The 17,844-nt window shown below is 52.1% G+C and overlaps 1 protein-coding gene across 3 annotated transcripts in view; it reads right to left on the bottom strand.

Annotated features, from left to right (window-relative positions):
- The window catches only part of MAP2K7 (mitogen-activated protein kinase kinase 7), a 70,722-nt gene that overhangs the window by 24,237 nt on the left and 28,641 nt on the right, over positions 1 to 17,844 (bottom strand). For all 3 annotated transcript variants that reach the window (XR_012642743.1, XM_074979425.1, XM_074979426.1), the window contains 9 exons: positions 11,015 to 11,159; positions 10,371 to 10,437; positions 9,645 to 9,758; positions 8,984 to 9,103; positions 8,624 to 8,731; positions 7,922 to 8,101; positions 6,154 to 6,234; positions 3,838 to 3,980; positions 1,530 to 1,575 (listed from right to left, as the gene is read on the bottom strand). Coding sequence is in view for 2 of the 3 variants with exons in the window: in XM_074979425.1 (XP_074835526.1) it covers positions 1,530 to 1,575; positions 3,838 to 3,980; positions 6,154 to 6,234; positions 7,922 to 8,101; positions 8,624 to 8,731; positions 8,984 to 9,103; positions 9,645 to 9,758; positions 10,371 to 10,437; positions 11,015 to 11,159 (1,004 nt within the window). In the remaining variant the exon portion in view is untranslated. The remainder of the gene's footprint in view (positions 1 to 1,529; positions 1,576 to 3,837; positions 3,981 to 6,153; positions 6,235 to 7,921; positions 8,102 to 8,623; positions 8,732 to 8,983; positions 9,104 to 9,644; positions 9,759 to 10,370; positions 10,438 to 11,014; positions 11,160 to 17,844) is intronic.

The following is a 17,844-nucleotide window of genomic DNA, read 5'->3' as shown; positions in this document are numbered from 1 at the left end:
GAGAGATGCAACCTGCTAGCAGAAATGGAGTGTGGGGGACATGCAACCTACCCCATGGGGAAGATGGAGACAAAACCACTCAAGTACCCATTTGTGGAGATGGATGTGGGAGACAATCATAGAATCCTAAGGCTGGAAGAGACCTTAGGAGGACATCTAGTCTGGCCTCCTGCCTAAAGCAGGCTCAACCCCAACTAAATCATCCCAGCCAGGACTTTGTAAAGCTGGGACTTAAAGACCTCTAGGGATGGAGGTAACGCTTTCCAGTGCGTCACCACCCTACTCGTGAAATAGTTTTTCCTAATATCCAATCTACTCCTTCTCCACTCTAACTTGAGACCATTGCTCCTTGTTCTGCCATCCATCACCACTGAGAACAGCCTCCCTCCATTCTCTTTAGAGCCCCCCTTCAGGAAGTTGAAGGCTTTTATTAAATCGCCCCTCACTCTTCTCTTCTGCAAACTAAATCGGCCCAAATCCTTCAGCCTCTTCCCACAGGTCATGTGCTCCAGCCCCCTCATCATTTGTTTCCCTCTGCTGGACCCTACCCAATGCATTCACATCCTTTCTATACTGGGGGGCCTAAAACTAGACTCAATATTCCAAATGCAGCCTTACCATTGCCCAATAGAGGGGAATAATAACTTCTCCAGATCTGCTGGCAATGCTCCTCCTAATGCACCTCAATATGCCATTAGTCTTCTTGGCTACAAGGACACACTGTTGACTCATTTCCCCTGTAATCCCCCGGTCCTTTTCTGCTGCACTGCTACTTAGCCAGTGAATCCCCAGCCTGTAACAGTGCTTGGGATTCTTCCGCCCCAAGTGCAGGAGTCTGCACTGCTCCTTGTTGAACCTCATCGGATTTCTCTTGGCCAAATCCTCCAATTTATCCCTGCCCTCCAACATACCTACCTCTCCCCCTGGCTTAGTAACAAACACACATACACCCTCCCATTGGAGACTTGCCATCGGGGATGCATACCCATGCCAACAAAGACAAAGAGAACGAGCTAGCCTAAGGCATTCCAGAAACTCTCTGGCAGAAGTGGGAGTGGACCCAAGAGTCCTGAATCTCACTCACCCAACCACTAGGCATCACTGCTTTCCCAGAACTGGGGACAGGTCCTAGGAACCCCAATAACCAGACCCCTCATCCCTAACTGCTAGATCCCATTCTCCTCCCACAAAAGGAGGAGTCCTGACTCCCAACCCCAGGCTCTCGTCCCACTCGAGTGGAAAATACTAAAATTTCGTATTTGCTGCTTATTGGGCCTGACACCGAGGGGTGGCACTGGTACATGGGCTTCACTAGACTGACAGGTTCAGCACAGCATGAGGGCTGGCTAAGATCCCATAGGGCCTCTCCCCGCCTGGTATGAAGCTCTAGGGCCTTCAGTATGCCTGTTGCTGGGCTCAGCCTGGCACAGCAGGAAATGGGGCCGGGGGATGGCAGCTGGGGCCTTGGGTGGGCGCTTCCCCCGGCAGCTTGGGCAGAGGGAGGTTGGATTTCTGTGCCAGATACTCACAAGTAGCTTGTTGTACTTTGGTCTCTTCCTGTGATCTTTAGTAAGGCTGAAAAGAGAGGAAACATACACTCTTGGACAGCACCACACACAAGCCCCTGGGTATGGGGGCATTTATGAACTTGGCTGCTAGAGGTCAATGCATCTGGTTTGTCTCCTCACGGGAGAGGTTAGCTGAGGGGTCTCTAGCACCTAGGCCTGTCCCAAGCACTTCGGTTTTTGCTGTCACTCCCTACAGCCACCCAGGCAGGGCTGCTCTGGAGCATGAGAACAATGGCTTGGTGGTGGTAGGGAGGGGAACCCAAGAACCTGGGAATTTGGGAGATAACAGCGTCCCACACCCAAGGCTGGAATTCAGTGCTGATCAGCAGCGCTAAGAGCCCTGGGGAAGGTGGGAGGGGGAGCCGGCTCCACCCCAGAAAGGTGAAAAGGGTATGGCCTGGGGCATGCACCAGGTGTTTTCCCCTTCCCCCCCAAGTCGTGATGCTGAGGCAATTCAAAGGGGCTCAGAGCTCCAGACACTGCTACTTTGGCAACAGTGGCAGTCAGAGCTCCGGGCCCCGGGGCTGGGCTGCAAGCCTGGTGCTGATGTACACAGCTGTCACCTACTCCAGGCCCAGCGCTTACATTGCTCCCCTCACCCCAGGGGCTGATCACCTCACAGCCTTTTTAACCACCTTTATCCTCACTCTCCCCCACGGAAGAAGGAAATGTTATCATCTAGGGACACAGGATAGGCCAAGAACCTGACTCAAGGCTGGGCCAGAGCAGGAACTTGAATCTGGCTTTTGCAGGGCCGAGGCCAAGTGCTCTAGCCCCGAACCAAACGTCTGGCCAGGAAGACCCACTGCCAAGCGCAGAGACTGGGATTTACCTGCTACCAACCCTGACCCCCAACTGACCAGGCCTTTGTGTGCACACCAGATGGAGTAGCCCCAGAGGCCCAAGGCGTGCGCTATGGCTGTGCCGTGGAGGCTGGGCCACCACAGCGCGAGGACTGCCCAGACTCCTGGAAGGCAATCATGCGGAGGGGCTCAACAGCAAGGCCAGGAGGGCTGAGCCTAGAGCATCTAGTGGCCAGAGCCAGGATGTAATTTCTGATGGGAGGGGGGGGAGGGGCAACTTTAACCATGTTTCCAGGGGTGACTTATGCGCTGAAAAGTCCAGGGCTTTTTGCAGATAACAACTGAGCAGTCAGCCGACAGGCGCACTCCATCTATTTCCAATATGAAGAAAGAAAACTCATCTACAAACACCACGTAAAGGCCTATTGTCAGTGCATATGTAAATGTAGAGCAATCCGGTTAACACAGCCTGTGGCTGCTATTAAACCTTTCAGCCCCTTGTTCAGCTCAGTTGTTGGTGAGGAAATCTGGCGACTGGTGAATAGCAACTTTGATCAGAGCCTTAACGCTAGGTGCCCTCTCTCCCACAGTGCAGGGAAGGTCTGGGCCCCAGGCTGGAGACGTTGCTCTGCCAAGGTGCAGCTCTGCACACAGGTTAGGGACCATGACACAACCCACAGTGCAGGGCTAGACACTGGGTCTGGGAAGGCAACAGCTCCATCGTGAGCCAACCACCCAACCAGACCCTTACAGCACTTCGCATATTTCACTACGCTCGCTTACATGGTCCTACTCCTGCACTGAGTGCCTGTGCCGATGGCCAGGCACCCCGCTTCTCCTCAAATCCCATCCCTGTCCCTTCTCCTCTAGCCCCTGCATTCACTTGTGGCCCTAGCTTCTTGGAACCCCTCCCCATGCCCCTGCCCTGCAGGCACTCGGGCAGCTGGCCCCTATTTCCAGCTGCTGCCCGTAGGTTGCCAGAACCAGCCACGGAGGCCATTCTTCTGCCCTCCCACCAGCCACCAGCCAGCACTTGCAGCTCCATGATCAGCCCCCTGCCATGAAATGCAGCCCAAGGGGACACTGCTCCTCAGAGAATGGGCACAGGGTCTGGTAGTGGGAGCCCAACGGGCTGCAGCCTGGAGCTGGCCCATAGAGGTACCTGTTGGGATGGACTGGAGTACACTTAGCAAAACCCTGCTCTGCTGTGGTACAGACCCAGTCAGGAACAGGAACCCTAAACAGCACCTCACACAGGGCATGGGGACCTCCTGCTATCTGCTTAGGAGATCATGCACCGAGTCACATCTATTGAAGTAGCAAGGGGTCCTAGACATTTTAAGCTCTGATGATGGCATGGCAGCTGATGTGTTACCCCAGAGATGCAGTGGCTTGGTTCCACCCCAGCAGGGCTCAGGGGCCCACGAATGGGACCTCAGATTCCCATCAGTGTGACGGTCACTCACCAGTCTTTAACAAAGGACTGGAAGTCCACGGAGAAGCCCATGTTGTTTGGGAGCAGGGGAGGATCTTCCTGCAAGACCTTGGTGAGGACCTCAAAGTCCGTTTTACAGTTCTTGTAGGGAAACTGACCGGTTGCCAACTCGACCTGCGGGCGGGAGAGGGAGGGAGGGAAGAGAGCAAGGATGAAAATGGAATTAGGGAGCTTAGAGACAGTGGATGTGTTCCATCCACCTACTTCCATCAAAGGCAATGAGATAGATCTGTGGGTGTTCAGACCCCTGGTAATTAGGATCCTGGCAACGAGGACATTACAAAAGTGCCTGAGGCTGCAGACAGAGGCAGAGTGTAATTCACAGGTCTGTAGATTTCAAGGCCAGAAGGAATTTTTGTGATGATCTGGTCTGACGTGTATGAAAAAACCACAGGACTCTGAGTAAACCCTGCTGGAGCTAGAGCAGCTCCGTTAGAAACAGCAATCCTGTGCAGATCCCAAGAACATCCAACAGAGGTTTTAAAATTGCCAGTGATGGAGAACCCACCACAGGTTGTGGCAAGCTCTTGAGAGGGTTAATCTCCCCACACTGCTATAAACAGGCCTTACTTCCAGGCTGCATCTGTCCTGCTTCAGCTCCCAGCCAGGGGATCTTGTCAGAACTTTGTCTGTTCAATGGAAGAGCTCATGACTGTTACACCCTGTGCCCTGTGCAGGGACTTAGCAACTCTGACCAAGTCACCCTTTCTCTTTGTTAAACTAAACAGAAGTCTGGTATTAACTCACTTATTGCCCTGGATTCAGAGGGCTGATCTCACTCCTGAAGTAGGACGTATCTTCCTGCCAGGCTAACTTCAGACACCCTGCTGTGAATGCTTCTATCCACGATTTTGACCCCTGAGATTATATGAATATTTGTTTTTCCCCTATATGGATAAAATGAACTCATCCTGTTGCATCTCAGGCACTGGCCCTAGTCCAGTCTGTTCCTCTTTATTTCTTGTTAGTTTTGTACTCTGGCCCCAAGACCCTAGTGACAAAGGCATTGTGTGCCCTGGCTTCATTGATCAAGGGGAACTTTTTATCTTGAAGACATCACTTCAACAAGTATGTTAATATGAAATCTGTGGTTGTGCCTAGAGGCCCCACTGTGCCAGGCACCGCACAAACACAGAGTGAGAGAGAGTTCCTGCCCCAACGAGCACTCAACACACCCATGATGGGTGGGAAACAAAGGTCCAGAGGGATGGTGTGATTTGATCAAGATCAAGCAGGGAGTCTGTGGCAGAGCTGCAATTTGAATCCAGGATTCTTGGGTCGTGTCTACACTATCCCAAAACTTTGAAATGGCCTTTGAAAAGGAGCCCACTCTGGACGAGCCACACGGTGGCGACCTGTGCCAATTTCAAAGTGCCGCAGCCACCGGCATTCTAATGAGGCGCTGAATGTGTATTTCAGCACTTTTTAGTAAACTTCAAAATGGCCGTTTGCATGGCCATTTCAAAGTTTTAGGATAGTGTAGACGTAGCCTTGAGCCGCAGAATGGTGCTGTATCCCAAAGACCAGCCTATCATCTGCATTCCTCTTACCAGGGCAGTTCCTTTTAAGAACAAGAGTGCCCAAAGTTTATGGCGCATCCCAGGCCTGCCTGCAAACCTGCATCGCTCACCCACACAGACCAGCTCTTGGTTTGTCCATATATCGTCTTCAATAGACAAAGAGACTGAGTAAGCTAAGGAAAAAGCAGGGCTGGTGAGTTAGAATTTCCTGTGCCAACAAGGCAGAGACTTTTTTGAACTTAAAGTGGAAAAAAAAAGCCAAAAATTGCAAGAAATTTCACAAACTGAAAAAGCTGGAGGAAAAAATTAATTTCAGGTCAATCGAAAAGTTGCACTTCAATAATTTTGAAATACTTCACTTGCTTAGGACCTTTTAAATATTCAAAAAATTAAGACCCCATAACGTACATTGGGAAACAAAAACGCCAGTTGGACAGAAAGATTTTGCCATTTTCAAAAATGTTTTGTCCCCTTTTTGGAGGGGAGGCACTTAAAGAGCAAATGCGTCGACCTGTGGGGACGTTTCCATTTTGATGGATCAGTATTTTCTGACAGACACGATCTGCAGGTGAAACCTGGCCAAGGAGCTGGGGATAAAAGCCAGCAGTTGATCAGCCCTGCCCTTACTGTGCAGTGACTCAGAAAAAGGTCAAGGGACACACCTTAGGTCTTTGTGTCCCATTACCACTGAGTCCCTCTTGGGAAATCTGGGAACAGGGTCCAAAGCAGCATTTTGCATGAGAAGGTCAAAACGAGGCTTCACTCACCAAGGAGATGCCCAGGCTCCACACATCCGCTCGGATATCGTAGTCTGGTTTGGTGGGATCAGGGGGGTCTATCCTTTCAGGCTGCGAAAGAAAAACCAGTACACACTCAGCTCACCGGCAGCGAGGATGTCAGATTCACCAAGCCCAACCCATCCCAATTCCAGACTCAGGTTGTGGAATCCTGCTCTTCTCTACTGATATGGAGCCACCTCTGGGGTAGAGGCAGGCAGCTGTGTAACAGTCACACAACAATACCACAATGTAGGACAGAAAATTCATCTACCTACAGATTTCCAATGTGCCTACCAATGAAGTCAAGAGGACTCATTTAAACAATTTATATTTTGAGGGAAAGGGTGCAATTGCCTGCTTGAAATTAGGCCAAGCACATTGGAGCTACCGAAGCGGGTCAGAACCCCATCTAGCAGAAATGGGACGTGGAGTCATTGGCTGTGTCTACACTTGCATTCCTCTTTAGAAAGAGGAATACAAATGAGAGAAATATCGAAAATGCAAATGAGGCTCTGATTTGCATATTTTGTGTTTAATTTGCATAATTTATTTTCAGAAGAGATTCTTTCCAAAGAAACAAAGCAGCACAGACAGGTCCCTATCACAAATAAACCCCATCTTCAAAAGAACCTTTCTTCCTATTTTGTTTCAGGAAGAAGGGCTTTTTCAAAGATGGGGTTTATTTTCCAAAGAGCCCCGTCTCCACTGCATTTGCTCTTTCGAAAGAGCCTCTTCCGAAAAGAAATTATGCAAACGAAGCACGAGATATGTAAACCAGTGCCTCATTTGCATTTTCGGTCTCCCTCATTTGCATTCGTCTTTCGAAGGAGGAATGCAAGTGTAGACACAGCCATTAAGAACAGATCTCTGGCTGGCCTAAATCACCACAGAGCCACTGAAACCAAACAGCTGTATCCATTTACACCAGCAGAGGATCCACGACAGGAGCGTTCAGTAACAAGTACGCAGGTCTTGGCTCACACATCTAATTTCAGGCAGGGCAGCACCTCCTTGTGCCATAGTGTCCAATATGCTTTCCATATTCCACATGTGGCAAACTGTGGCCTGTTAGAGCCACCCACATGAAGCATCCTCTGCCCACTCTGTTCACACGCCCTACCACTTGGCGGGACAAGTGCCTGACAGAGGCTCCACGTGCGTCTCCGGCCTGGAGCCCCGGGGTCCTGCGGCCTTGGCAGGTGTGATCCCAGGCACGGAGCAGCTCTAGCTGCAGGCGACTGTCCGGGCAGTCCCACTTGTAGGCTGGCTCACGCAGCAGGGGTACCTCCAGCTGTGGAATGGCTCATGCAGCGCTGGTGGCTCCACCCATGGGGCAGCTCAGGCAGTGGTCCTAGCTGCAGGGCGGCTCGCACATAGGGAGTGGCTCCAGCCACAGGGCAGCTCGCGCAGTGGGGATGGCTCCAGCTGTGGGGTGGCTCACGGAGCAGGGGTGGTTCCAGCCCCAGCGGCAGCTCTGGTGAGTTGCCAGCACTTTACATGGGATGGGAGCACGCCTGGCTTGGGGGCCGTGGTGATCGTTACATTTGTATTGGACCCCACTGTCCTAGTGCCACCCTCGGGGGGCTGGTTACTGGCCATTCCTCAGGTCTCCCATCCCAGCACTGACCAAGCCTCACCCCACACAGCAAGAAAGGTCAAAGGAGGCTCCATCCCAAAGTACCACCCGCAACCTGAGGCCCAGATGCCCCCTTGCCGACCCTTTAGGGGTTCTGATGTGATACAGCCCAGCCCTCACCGCCATGTATGCTGCACAGCCTGCACTCCGGGTCTTGGCCTTCGAGTCCACCAGCCTCCCGCTGATCCCGAAGTCGCACAGCTTGATCTGCCCCCTCTCGTCTAGCAGGATGTTGGAGGGTTTGACGTCTCGGTGGATGACGCCATGCTTCTCCTTTAGGTAGTAGAGCGCCTTCACGATCTGAAAGGCCATGCCCCCCGTACTGTTAGAGACAACGCCTCCCAGTCAGCCCATCACACCCACCTGCCTCCTGGCATCACCCCAGAGCATCAGCAAGGGGAGGCAACAGTTCCCAGGCTCCCCGTGCAGCAGGGAGAGCTTAGCCGCTCTGCACGCAGCTCTGCAGAGAGCACACGTCACACCCCTGCTCAGTTCTAGGCCCACCAATCCCAGAACTCCTGTCCTGGAGAAGGGAGAAGCCACCCCCCCCGCACCAATGAGATGGGCTTGCAGGATCAAGGTCCCTGAGCGTGCATGGGGTTGTGTGTAGGGAGAAGTGGGAACAAGCCCCTGAGGCACAAGATCTCACTCTGGGAGCCCCTTTCCCAGAAGACGTAGTCTGTGCAAAGCCACCCCAGCTGCCAGACAGGAGAGGCCACTGGTGCATCTGCTTCCTGCAGGGGAGAAAAGTTTGGCAGGTGCCTGTCACGTGACATCCAACCCCCCCTTGCCCTTCCCCCATCTCACTGCATCAGAACTCACTGCCACCGTCATCTTCCCCAGGATCCTCTCCGGGATGGGCCCCTGGATCCGTTTCTTCAGCTTCTCTGCACACGTGCCCATCAGCTCCATGGCAATGAAGACATCGGTCTGCAGGGGTGGGAGACCAAGGCCAGGTTAGCACCAGGAGCAATGTGTTAGACCAGCCACCGAAAGACACAGCTATGCAGAGGAAGTGGTGGCTTTGGGTCACGCTGTGCCCCCACAAGAGCGGAGGTGGTGGTACTGGCAGCAAGTGCACTCTAAAAGCGGAAGCCTGGGCTGCCTGAGCTGGAAGAAGCAGCTGATCACAGCCTCCAGGGGCAGATGGAGAGCAGCAGTGTGGGCACAGGGCACTCTTACGTTGGTGATGAAGGTCCCAAAGCACTGGACGATGTAGGGGCAGTCGTGGCTTTTCAGCACCACATCCAGGTCCATCAGGATCCTCTTGTTCTCCTCCTTGTTACCTGAGCGACGCATTTGCTGAGGAGACCAGACAACAGGAGGGGATTTCAGAGCAGCTGGATGGGCTGACACTGACACCTGCTCGGCTCCACCATGCCACAGAGCCCTTTGCTAATTAAGGTAGATGATTCCCCACCAAGCAAAGCAGCACTATCCGCAGTTCAGAGGTGGGGAGACAGGCACCGAAATGGGTTGGGACTTGTCCAGGACCACATGGAGTCAATGGCAGGGCTGAAAACAGAAGCCAGGAATCTGACTCTAAGGCCCCCACCCTCCAACTTCTAGGCCCCGCACCCCAGTCAGAGGACCAGCCAGCCACAGCCCTGCTACCAAAGTGCCACTTCTCTCCCAGACCTGGAAATAGGAGCCACGAGTCCTAACACGTAGCACTGCCTGGCTCTGATCACTAGACACCACCCCCCTAGCAGAGCTGGGAACAGAGCTCAGGAGTCCTGACCCCCTGTCCCCTAATCTGCCCATTCAACAATACCTGCTCTCTCCCCGACCCAACCATTCTGCACTTTCTCATTCTATTTTTAAGGCCCTGCCCAACACTCACCTTCACGGCAATGATGTGTCCCGTTTTCTTGAACCGCATCTTCCACACCTGACCACAAGTCCCGCTGCCAATCTCACCCAAGTTCTCCAGGTCATTGATCTCTGCCTGGTACCGCTGCAGAGAGACACAGGCAGGGTTATAAGAGGGGCCATACAGCAAAGCATATCTATATGCAGGGACCAAGGAGACCACCCTGAGGCAGGCAAGGTAGCCTCCTTGGTGGGTCTGCCAGCCAGTGGAGCACCAGGCTTTCCTGACTGGCATCGTCTCCTGGTCCCACATTGTCCCCTCCTGCTTGTTCTCTAAAGTGCAGGGACAGGCATCCCAAGAGGCAGCATGGGCATGGTGCCAGGGAGCTTGCTTCACGCAGCCTGCTCAGGGGCAGAAGATTTTGTCTCAAATTCAACCCAGAATAGCAGCCAGTTCTGGTTCACTGCACAGGAGCTGCTTAATAGCTGCACACCAACACCACACAGGCACCACCTCCCTTCTATTGCTCCACCTCTACCCTACCCCCTCCTCTGCAGCGCACAGTAAAGCATGGAGATCACTCATCCAGCAGGGAAATGCAGCCCCCGCTGGGGTGGCATTTGGCAGCCGTTTAAAAGCACAATGCCACACAGGACAATGGGTACAAATCAGGGACACTCAGCACTAGCGCCCACCTACATTACCAAAGACAGAGGAGCGCTGAGAATAGCATCCCCTGCACTTCTTCCAACTCACCTGCCCTCCGATGGTCAGGTAACCCGTCTGCTTCATGATTTCCTGCAGCTTCTGATCTATCTCTATACTAGAGAGAAGAGCAGAAAGTTTGGATGCCGAGAAGTGATGACTCTGGCTGAGGGCTCCAAGCTCAGCACTGCCCGAGGACCCCAACCCACCTGTAACCGCCAGCACGGCAGGTCTAGCGCTGCCACTGCCTGCCCTGCGGCGCTAGGTTAGCCCAGAGAGCTGGTTAGCTCCCAGTAAGAATACCGTGGGGAAAATCTCACCAGTCAAGCTAGAGAGTCTGCACACCTCATTGGCCAAGCCGAGTGTCCCGCTCTCCTTCATTGGCCAGCAGAGTTGGGCCGCAGCAGAGAAACAAAAGACGCGTTTGGTGCAGCAGCTGCGTTACACTCAGCCCCCTGCAGGGGGAGCCAGCGAGCCAGCCCCAGAGCTCTCAGCAGGCAAGGTCATTTGAGAGGCCCTACAGCAGACCCATGTCTACATGCAAGGACCAAGGAGACCACCCTGAGACAGGGCAACTCCTCAGGGTAACCTCACTGCAGAGACTTTGCCCTGGGTTCCCTCTGTCCCACACTGCCCCCTTCTGCCTGATTCTAGCGGGTTCCTTAGTTCAGCCCCAGCACCACACTGCTGCTTACCTCTCCATGCTCCTGGGCATGAGGAAAGGGGGCTGGGGTAGGCCCAGCATGTGGCGGGGGCGCGGCTGGTGGGTGTGATGCTGGGGTGAGTTCTCCGAGGAAGAGGAGCGGCTGCTTCCATCGTTTGCCAGAGGCAGCTGCAAGGCTGTGGGAGGGAGTGAGAGAGTCAAACACTCGCATGCCTGGGTCCCCTTCCACACTGCACTCCGGAGAAACACCTGCCTGCTGCATCTGATGGCCCCACATCCCTCTGCGCTGCATGGGCCTGGGGGGGCCTAGATGCAGGGAGAATGCGATAGCACTGTCTTGCCCCATCCCTGACTCAGTGCCTGTCAGAGAGCAAAGCCCTGCGTGCATGCCACCAGCTGCTGGAATGCACAGCACCAACCCTTCCCTCATCCTGCAGCCTGGCCTGCTTTGGATGGGGAGGGGAAACAGCTCTGGCCCTTCCTACCATGTCTCCAGCCTGGCCCTGGGGCACCAGCTGGGGAAGGACTGTACCCCTCACAAAGGAAGGAATTCTGTCCTGTTATTTCAAGACGACATGGTTGATCCTGCTTCAGGCAGGGGGCTGGACTAGATGACCTCCAAAGGTCCCTTCCAGCCCTAGGATTCTAGGATTCTATGCCTCCAGGCCTGGGAAGGAGCCTGGACTGGGGACCCTGGAGACTGACGGTATCTGAGTGCAGCCACAAAAGAGAGATACAAGGGGGAGCTTACTATAGGCACTGCCCTGCTGCTTATTTGCTCCCTTCTAACCTGTTGCTCCCACCCAGCCATGCTTTCTTAGGGTGCATGGAAAGGATGTACCTCCCTCTGTGGCCCATTCACTCTGTGGCTTCTCCACTGAGGCTGCCACACAAAGGGATCAGTTAGACTTTGATCTCTCTGAATTTCTGCACAGCCCCATTCACACCGGGGTGCGGGGGAATGCAAGACTGGCATGATGTTCCCATGCCCGCCCCAGCTGCACCAACTGAAGCCACCCTCCCAAAGGGGCACCCATGCCCAATTTCATCATACAGGAACCCTAGGCTATTTCACAGAAGCAGAAAGCAGGCCAAAGGTCCACAGAGGTTATAATATTGCTAAAGCCCCAACTCAGCCAGTTCGGGATGTGGGGAGCCCTACACTAACCAGCTGTGGAGGAAGAGGTGGGGACGGGCAGATATAGCAGGTTTGACCTCGGAAGGTAAAGACACAAGAGTTGTTTGCAGGTACCCAAAGGAGGGACCCCATTTTTAAACAGGGGTGCATCAGGAGCTGGGAAAGAATCACGGGAGAGGAGCAAGGTCCTTGTATTAACCACCAGCCCCTACCCTTAAAAACCACTGAACAGGATAAAGAACAGATTGTAGGGAACTATATTAACTGGCTGCCATGGCAACTGGCCAGGTAAGATGGAGTGCATCCTCTCTGCACTCAGTTGCATGGTTCAGTGAAGCAGACTGTCCCACTTGGCTGCAAAACTTTGCTCCTCTCTCTCATTTTAGGGTTGCTCACTCCAGGCAAACTGGTTACCAGCTGTGGGACAATCTGTTCTGAAATCCCAGGCGCTAGGTGCAAGGGACACACAGGAGACAGCAGGGTTTGTCTGACAGACTGGTCGCTGCAAATGATCCTGAGACTTCCCTAGCTCAGCTCACCCTGGTGGGCTTTGTAGACTGGGCACTGCCAGAGAGAGAGAGCTGCAGCTGGGTGATTTGTTTGAGGCGACTGGGTGGAGAACCCCAGCACCCTGGCCTGAGATTTAACCCCACAGCCTGCATCGTGTAGCTAAATCCCCCTAGTCACTTTGGCACTCTCAGCCCTGACTCCCACAGCTGCCACCCATGCTCCCTGCTATGCCACGGCGTTGCTGGCTGTAATTCAGCAATGGAGCATGTCTCAAATGTAAGGAGTCCATTAATGAGATTTAAGGAAGTGGCCACAAACGGAGCCTCTTCAGGTGTCAGTTTCTCAGCTGAATTTCAGCATAAAGGGATCTTCCTCTCGTTAACAAGGGAGGCTGCTCTGCCCCCAAAAGGATGTGATCAGAATGAGAAGAGAAACCAAAGCCCATTGTTTGCCCTTGGAAGCTTGAGGCAAAGTTTTACTGTGGCAAATCTGTGAAAGAGCAGGGAGGTTGCCGCAGTTGTTCTCTGGTCCTTATCACACTGGAAACTAGGAAACACTGAATCCTCCCACAGGCCCAAATAAAACAGCCCTCAGGCCCTGGGGCAGAGGCAAAGAGAGCAGAAGAACGTGTGGGACCCCCTTTCTGACCTTCTTCCCACTCACCAGCCAGAAACCCCAAGCTATGTCCTTGTGCAAGAGCACACCTGCAGTTCACAGCTCACTGCCCAAGTGGGAGGAGCTGGCCTCAAGACTACACAACCCACCATGCAATGCTGCTATGTCTGGTGGAGCACTGCATGCTGGGCTCTGTAGTCCCTCCTCCACCCATAGACTTGGCCCTTGTCAAAGGTAGGGAGGTTAATGATAGACTTGAATGAAAGTTGCTGCCACATTCTGGCCTCACTCTGCCAAAAGCATCCCCACAGAGAGGTCAGTGAAGTCACTACAGCTTTGCTCCGCTAAACCCAACCTACCTCAAGTCATTTCCAGAAACTCCCCAGACCAGCTTTTCAGGGCCAAGCCAAACTACCCTTGGCTGGGAACACTTGTTGCCCCAAGGGCAAGGCCACTTATGGAATTGCAGCAGCCTGTAACCTGGTATTGCAGAGCCATTAGATGAGGGTTCAAAGCCTGTTAGGCCAAGGGGAGAGAGGCTGTAGTTACAGGAGAGCTGGCGAATGGACCCAAATCCTTTCATACAAAAACCTCTAATGCCCACTAACTGAACCAGAACCCAATTCCCACAGGCAGATTAAAGAACTATTTTTCCACATTGTCTTGAAGCAGCTTGTATCTGGTCAATTTCAATGGTTTGAAGAGTCTTAACTCTCCTGCCCCCAGAGGATCTCAAAGCACATTGGCAAATAAGCTCTGGCAAGCCAAGTATTACCCACCTCAGACAGAAGGGACCCCCAGGAGACACTTGCTCAAGCCAATCCCAGCAGAGGAACCCAGAAGTTCTGGCTCAGAGTCTTTTGTTGAAATTGTTCTAAGCACAGGTCAATGCACCCTTTTAATTTTGCATCCACGTTTGCTCCTGTACCCCAAGTGATGCAATACTAGAATGGAAAACTGCCCAAGCCGGACTTGAACCTGCTGGGCTCCCAGGTGCACTGATCTGGTTCCTCCTGGATCTGTCAACTCTAGGCTTACTTCGAAAGGTCCCACCTACCATTGGTGAAAATAAGGGGAGTTCCACTGACATCAGAGACACCATGCTGGTTTAGACTGGTTGAGGACTCTGCCTACTGATTTTAATGCTAAACAAAAGTTGGCATGTTCCCTTTGCCTGGAACTTGTGTGTAGTTCCCACCCCAACTATGCAAACAAACAACTTCCTCCCCTGCCTGATTCACCCAAGATGCATCACACTGCATGGACTTCATTAGCATCTGATTCCAGGTCCAATTCATTTAGAGCAACTTGAATGGAAATTGGTGCAGCAGCCAGGACATCTGGAGATCTGAGTTCTGTTCCTAGTCCTCCCTTGGGTTTACTGCAAGGTCCTAGGCAAGTCTCTTCTCCCTCTCTATGCATCCATTTCCCTTCCTTAAGCTGTCTTGTCTGGTTAAACTGTACCATCTCTGGGGCTGTCTTTTTCTGACTCTGCATGCAATGCCCAGCGTAAGAGGTACCGATCTCAGCTAAAGCCTCTTGGCACTACTGTAATCTGTATTCATTATTAATACTGAGCTTCACAGAAAATGACAGCAGTACACTACCCCCTAGTTCTAAGCCACTAATACTCTTCCACAGCACTTTCCATCAGCAGCTCACCAAGTGCTTCACAGGAGAGGGCCCACGTTACAGATGGGGAAATGGAGAGGGGCACAAAGAAGGCTAGAAACAGGACTAGAAACCATACCCTTTGCAGCTCACGCCTGGTGGTGCTGCACTTCCTTCCCAATGCAACCAGGGTGATCAAAATTCAACACTTCTAAAAATCCACCCCAAACCAAGCACAGAAGGGCTGTGGGTCCTGGTGCAGATGGCCAAGGGAGTGCTACTACCAGTGCCTAGTGAAGGAGACAGGCAGCCAAGACTCCTACCTGCTCTGCCACTCACAGGCTGGGTAACAGTTGGCAAGTCCTAAAGCTTTACTGGCCAGTGTTAAACACATCGCATTTCTCTGAGAAGTGGTAACTTGCAAGGAGAGCCCTGGCTCCCTCTGGGCATGAGACCAGAGAGAAAAAATGACGCTCTCTGTTTTTTCCAGGTTGTGTTTGCTTTGCACATTTGCCATCGTTTTCTACATGTTCAGTTTCATCGGAGTCAGTTTCCACCGTTTGCCTGAGTTCTTCCAATGTACAACAGAAGAGTGTTGTTTGTTTGTTTGTTTTTACAGAACAGGAAAATTATTATTTCTTGGTATCATGGCAGCACCTACAGGTCCTGGCCAAGATCATGTCCCCACATAAGATCAGGGTTCCATTGTTCCAGGCACTGCAGATTCCCGTTGCTCCCTGATTAATAACGGGGTCCCCACATGATGGGTTCTACAAAGACACCTAAGGACAGACTATGCCTGACCCCCAAAAACAGTTTAACAGAGAGGAGACTCTGAGGCACAGAACAGACAAGTAATTGGTCATTGGAGGAGTCATCAGGAAGAAAACCCAGGTGTCCTGAGTCACAGGGCAGTGACTGATCTGGTGAGCCATAAATCTCCCCAGGAGGCCTTAGGGACAGGAGGACAGTGGATTTGGTCCAGTTACTGTGCTAATGTGGTGACTGTCTCATCCCACGTCACACCAGGTTAACCTGGCCTGGCACTGAGGAAGTAGAGGCTGCATCAGTGGTTTGCTGGGCTGCTGTCCCCTAACAGCTGAAATCCCCACTGAATAAAAGTCCTTAAACCCACAGCAGGTTTGAAACCATGTCCCTTATCCTCACCCCTGCAGCTGTCCAAAGGAGAGAAGACACCTACCTCACAGGCTGTCTGGCCAGATCTAACATGGTAGGGGTGATGCTGGGTAGCAGGTTAGGCCTGAAACCAGGAGCTGAAGTCAAAGGCCTAACTCAGAAAGTGGCCAAAATCTGAAGATCTGACTTAAGCACCCCCCTTTCTCAGGTGTTCCACTTAGAGTCTGAGGGAGCTAAAGGCACCTGCACCTCTAGCAGTGGAGCCTCATATATTTTATTCTTTGCAGCACCTACCAGCACCAGTGAAGGACCAGGACGTCACCGTGCTAGGCCCTGTACAAATAGAACCCAACGACTGGCCTTTCCCCAAGGAGCTACAGCCTATCAATCAGTTTTGAGCCCCACAAATTATTGGACTCTCCATTTGTCTAATCAGCTAGTATCACAGTATTCTGGATTCTATCTACCAGTCCTGGGAAGAGCCACAAGACCCAGGAGGGTCAAGCTGAGGAGCTGAGAGCCAGGACTTCTAGGCTCTGTTCCTGGCTGGGGAGCAATGTCTAGTGGTTGGAGCAGAGGATTCGCATTCCATTTTCTTGATGTAAGACCATGGAACAATTACCCTTCTCCATGGTGTCACTAGCCTCTGTCCCCCAGCAGCTGGAAATGGGTGACCAGGAATGGATCACTTGATGATTCCCTGTTCTGTTCATTCCCTTTGGGGCACCTGGCATTGTCTACTGTTGGAAGACAGGATACTGGGCAAGAGGGACTATAAGTCTGACACAGTATGGCTGTTCTTATGCTCCAATGGTTGAATGAGAATAACCCTCCCTGACCTCAATCTAAGTCAACATCCAAAACCGCTAGCCAAGAGTTGGCCTGACTGCATATTCTTGGGTAGATTGCAGAATTGGTAGCTCAGCAAAACGAGGGTAACCCAAGTGCCCAGAGCTGCGGTTTGCATGTTTGCCAAATGGCATTACTGCAAAAAACTTCTGTTCCGCTTGTTTATAAAGGAAACACCAGAGGAAGCTGCTAACTAAATCCCTCAGGAATCAAGCAAGCCATGATGAAAACCCAGACACCTCACTGCTATGCTATTGTAATGGGGCTTTAGCAAAGAGGATTTGACGCCTTGAGTAATCTGGTTTCACAGCCTCCCACCCAAACCTTTGGATTTGCTCAAGGAAGAGCTGTACTACACTGCAACTCCAGCCCTTGGTTCAACGGTATGCATTCCATGGCCAGGTTTGTAAAGGGTACAGGAGCCGTATTCATCAACCTGGGCAGGCTTTCCCCTTGCACACGCAGCCTGACTGTATTGGACCCTGCAATAACAGATCCCTGAAAAAAGACACAACCAGGGACAATGTAGAGTATCCAACATCCATTTTTCTAAGCAGGGCAGCATTAGTAGCCCTAGGTTTGTCCCTTTAGCAGATCCTCTCCTTCACTAGGACAGGCTGAATGCCTTCATCTTTAGTAATTTTCTCTCTTTTTTTTTTTTGAGGGGAGAGGGAAAATGTGCTCCATTAACATACCTCACATTCTAATAAAGGCACAATGTACCATTCTAGGGAATACTGTTACAAAACAGTAGAGACCTGTGGGGCCCAACCCTGGCTCCAAGGTTCCAAACAAAGCTTGAAAATTTTCTAACAATGTTTTTTGTCACCACAACTGAAAAAGTCCAAGGGAAAAGTTTGGTGTCAATGAATACTCTGATTCAAACCAGTCGTGGGAGGGGGAGATGAAAGCTTCCCTTTCTAAGTTCAAAATGATGTTCTTGCGCAGAATCTGAGTTAATTTATACTACAAAAGGACTTTAAAAATCCAAAAGCACAACT

Source organism: Carettochelys insculpta, chromosome 29 (genome assembly GCF_033958435.1).
Source record: "Carettochelys insculpta isolate YL-2023 chromosome 29, ASM3395843v1, whole genome shotgun sequence".
In the NCBI taxonomy this organism is placed as follows: domain Eukaryota; kingdom Metazoa; phylum Chordata; order Testudines; family Carettochelyidae; genus Carettochelys; species Carettochelys insculpta.
Note: the sequence above shows the minus strand (reverse complement) of the source record. Positions and strands in the feature narration are given on the sequence as shown.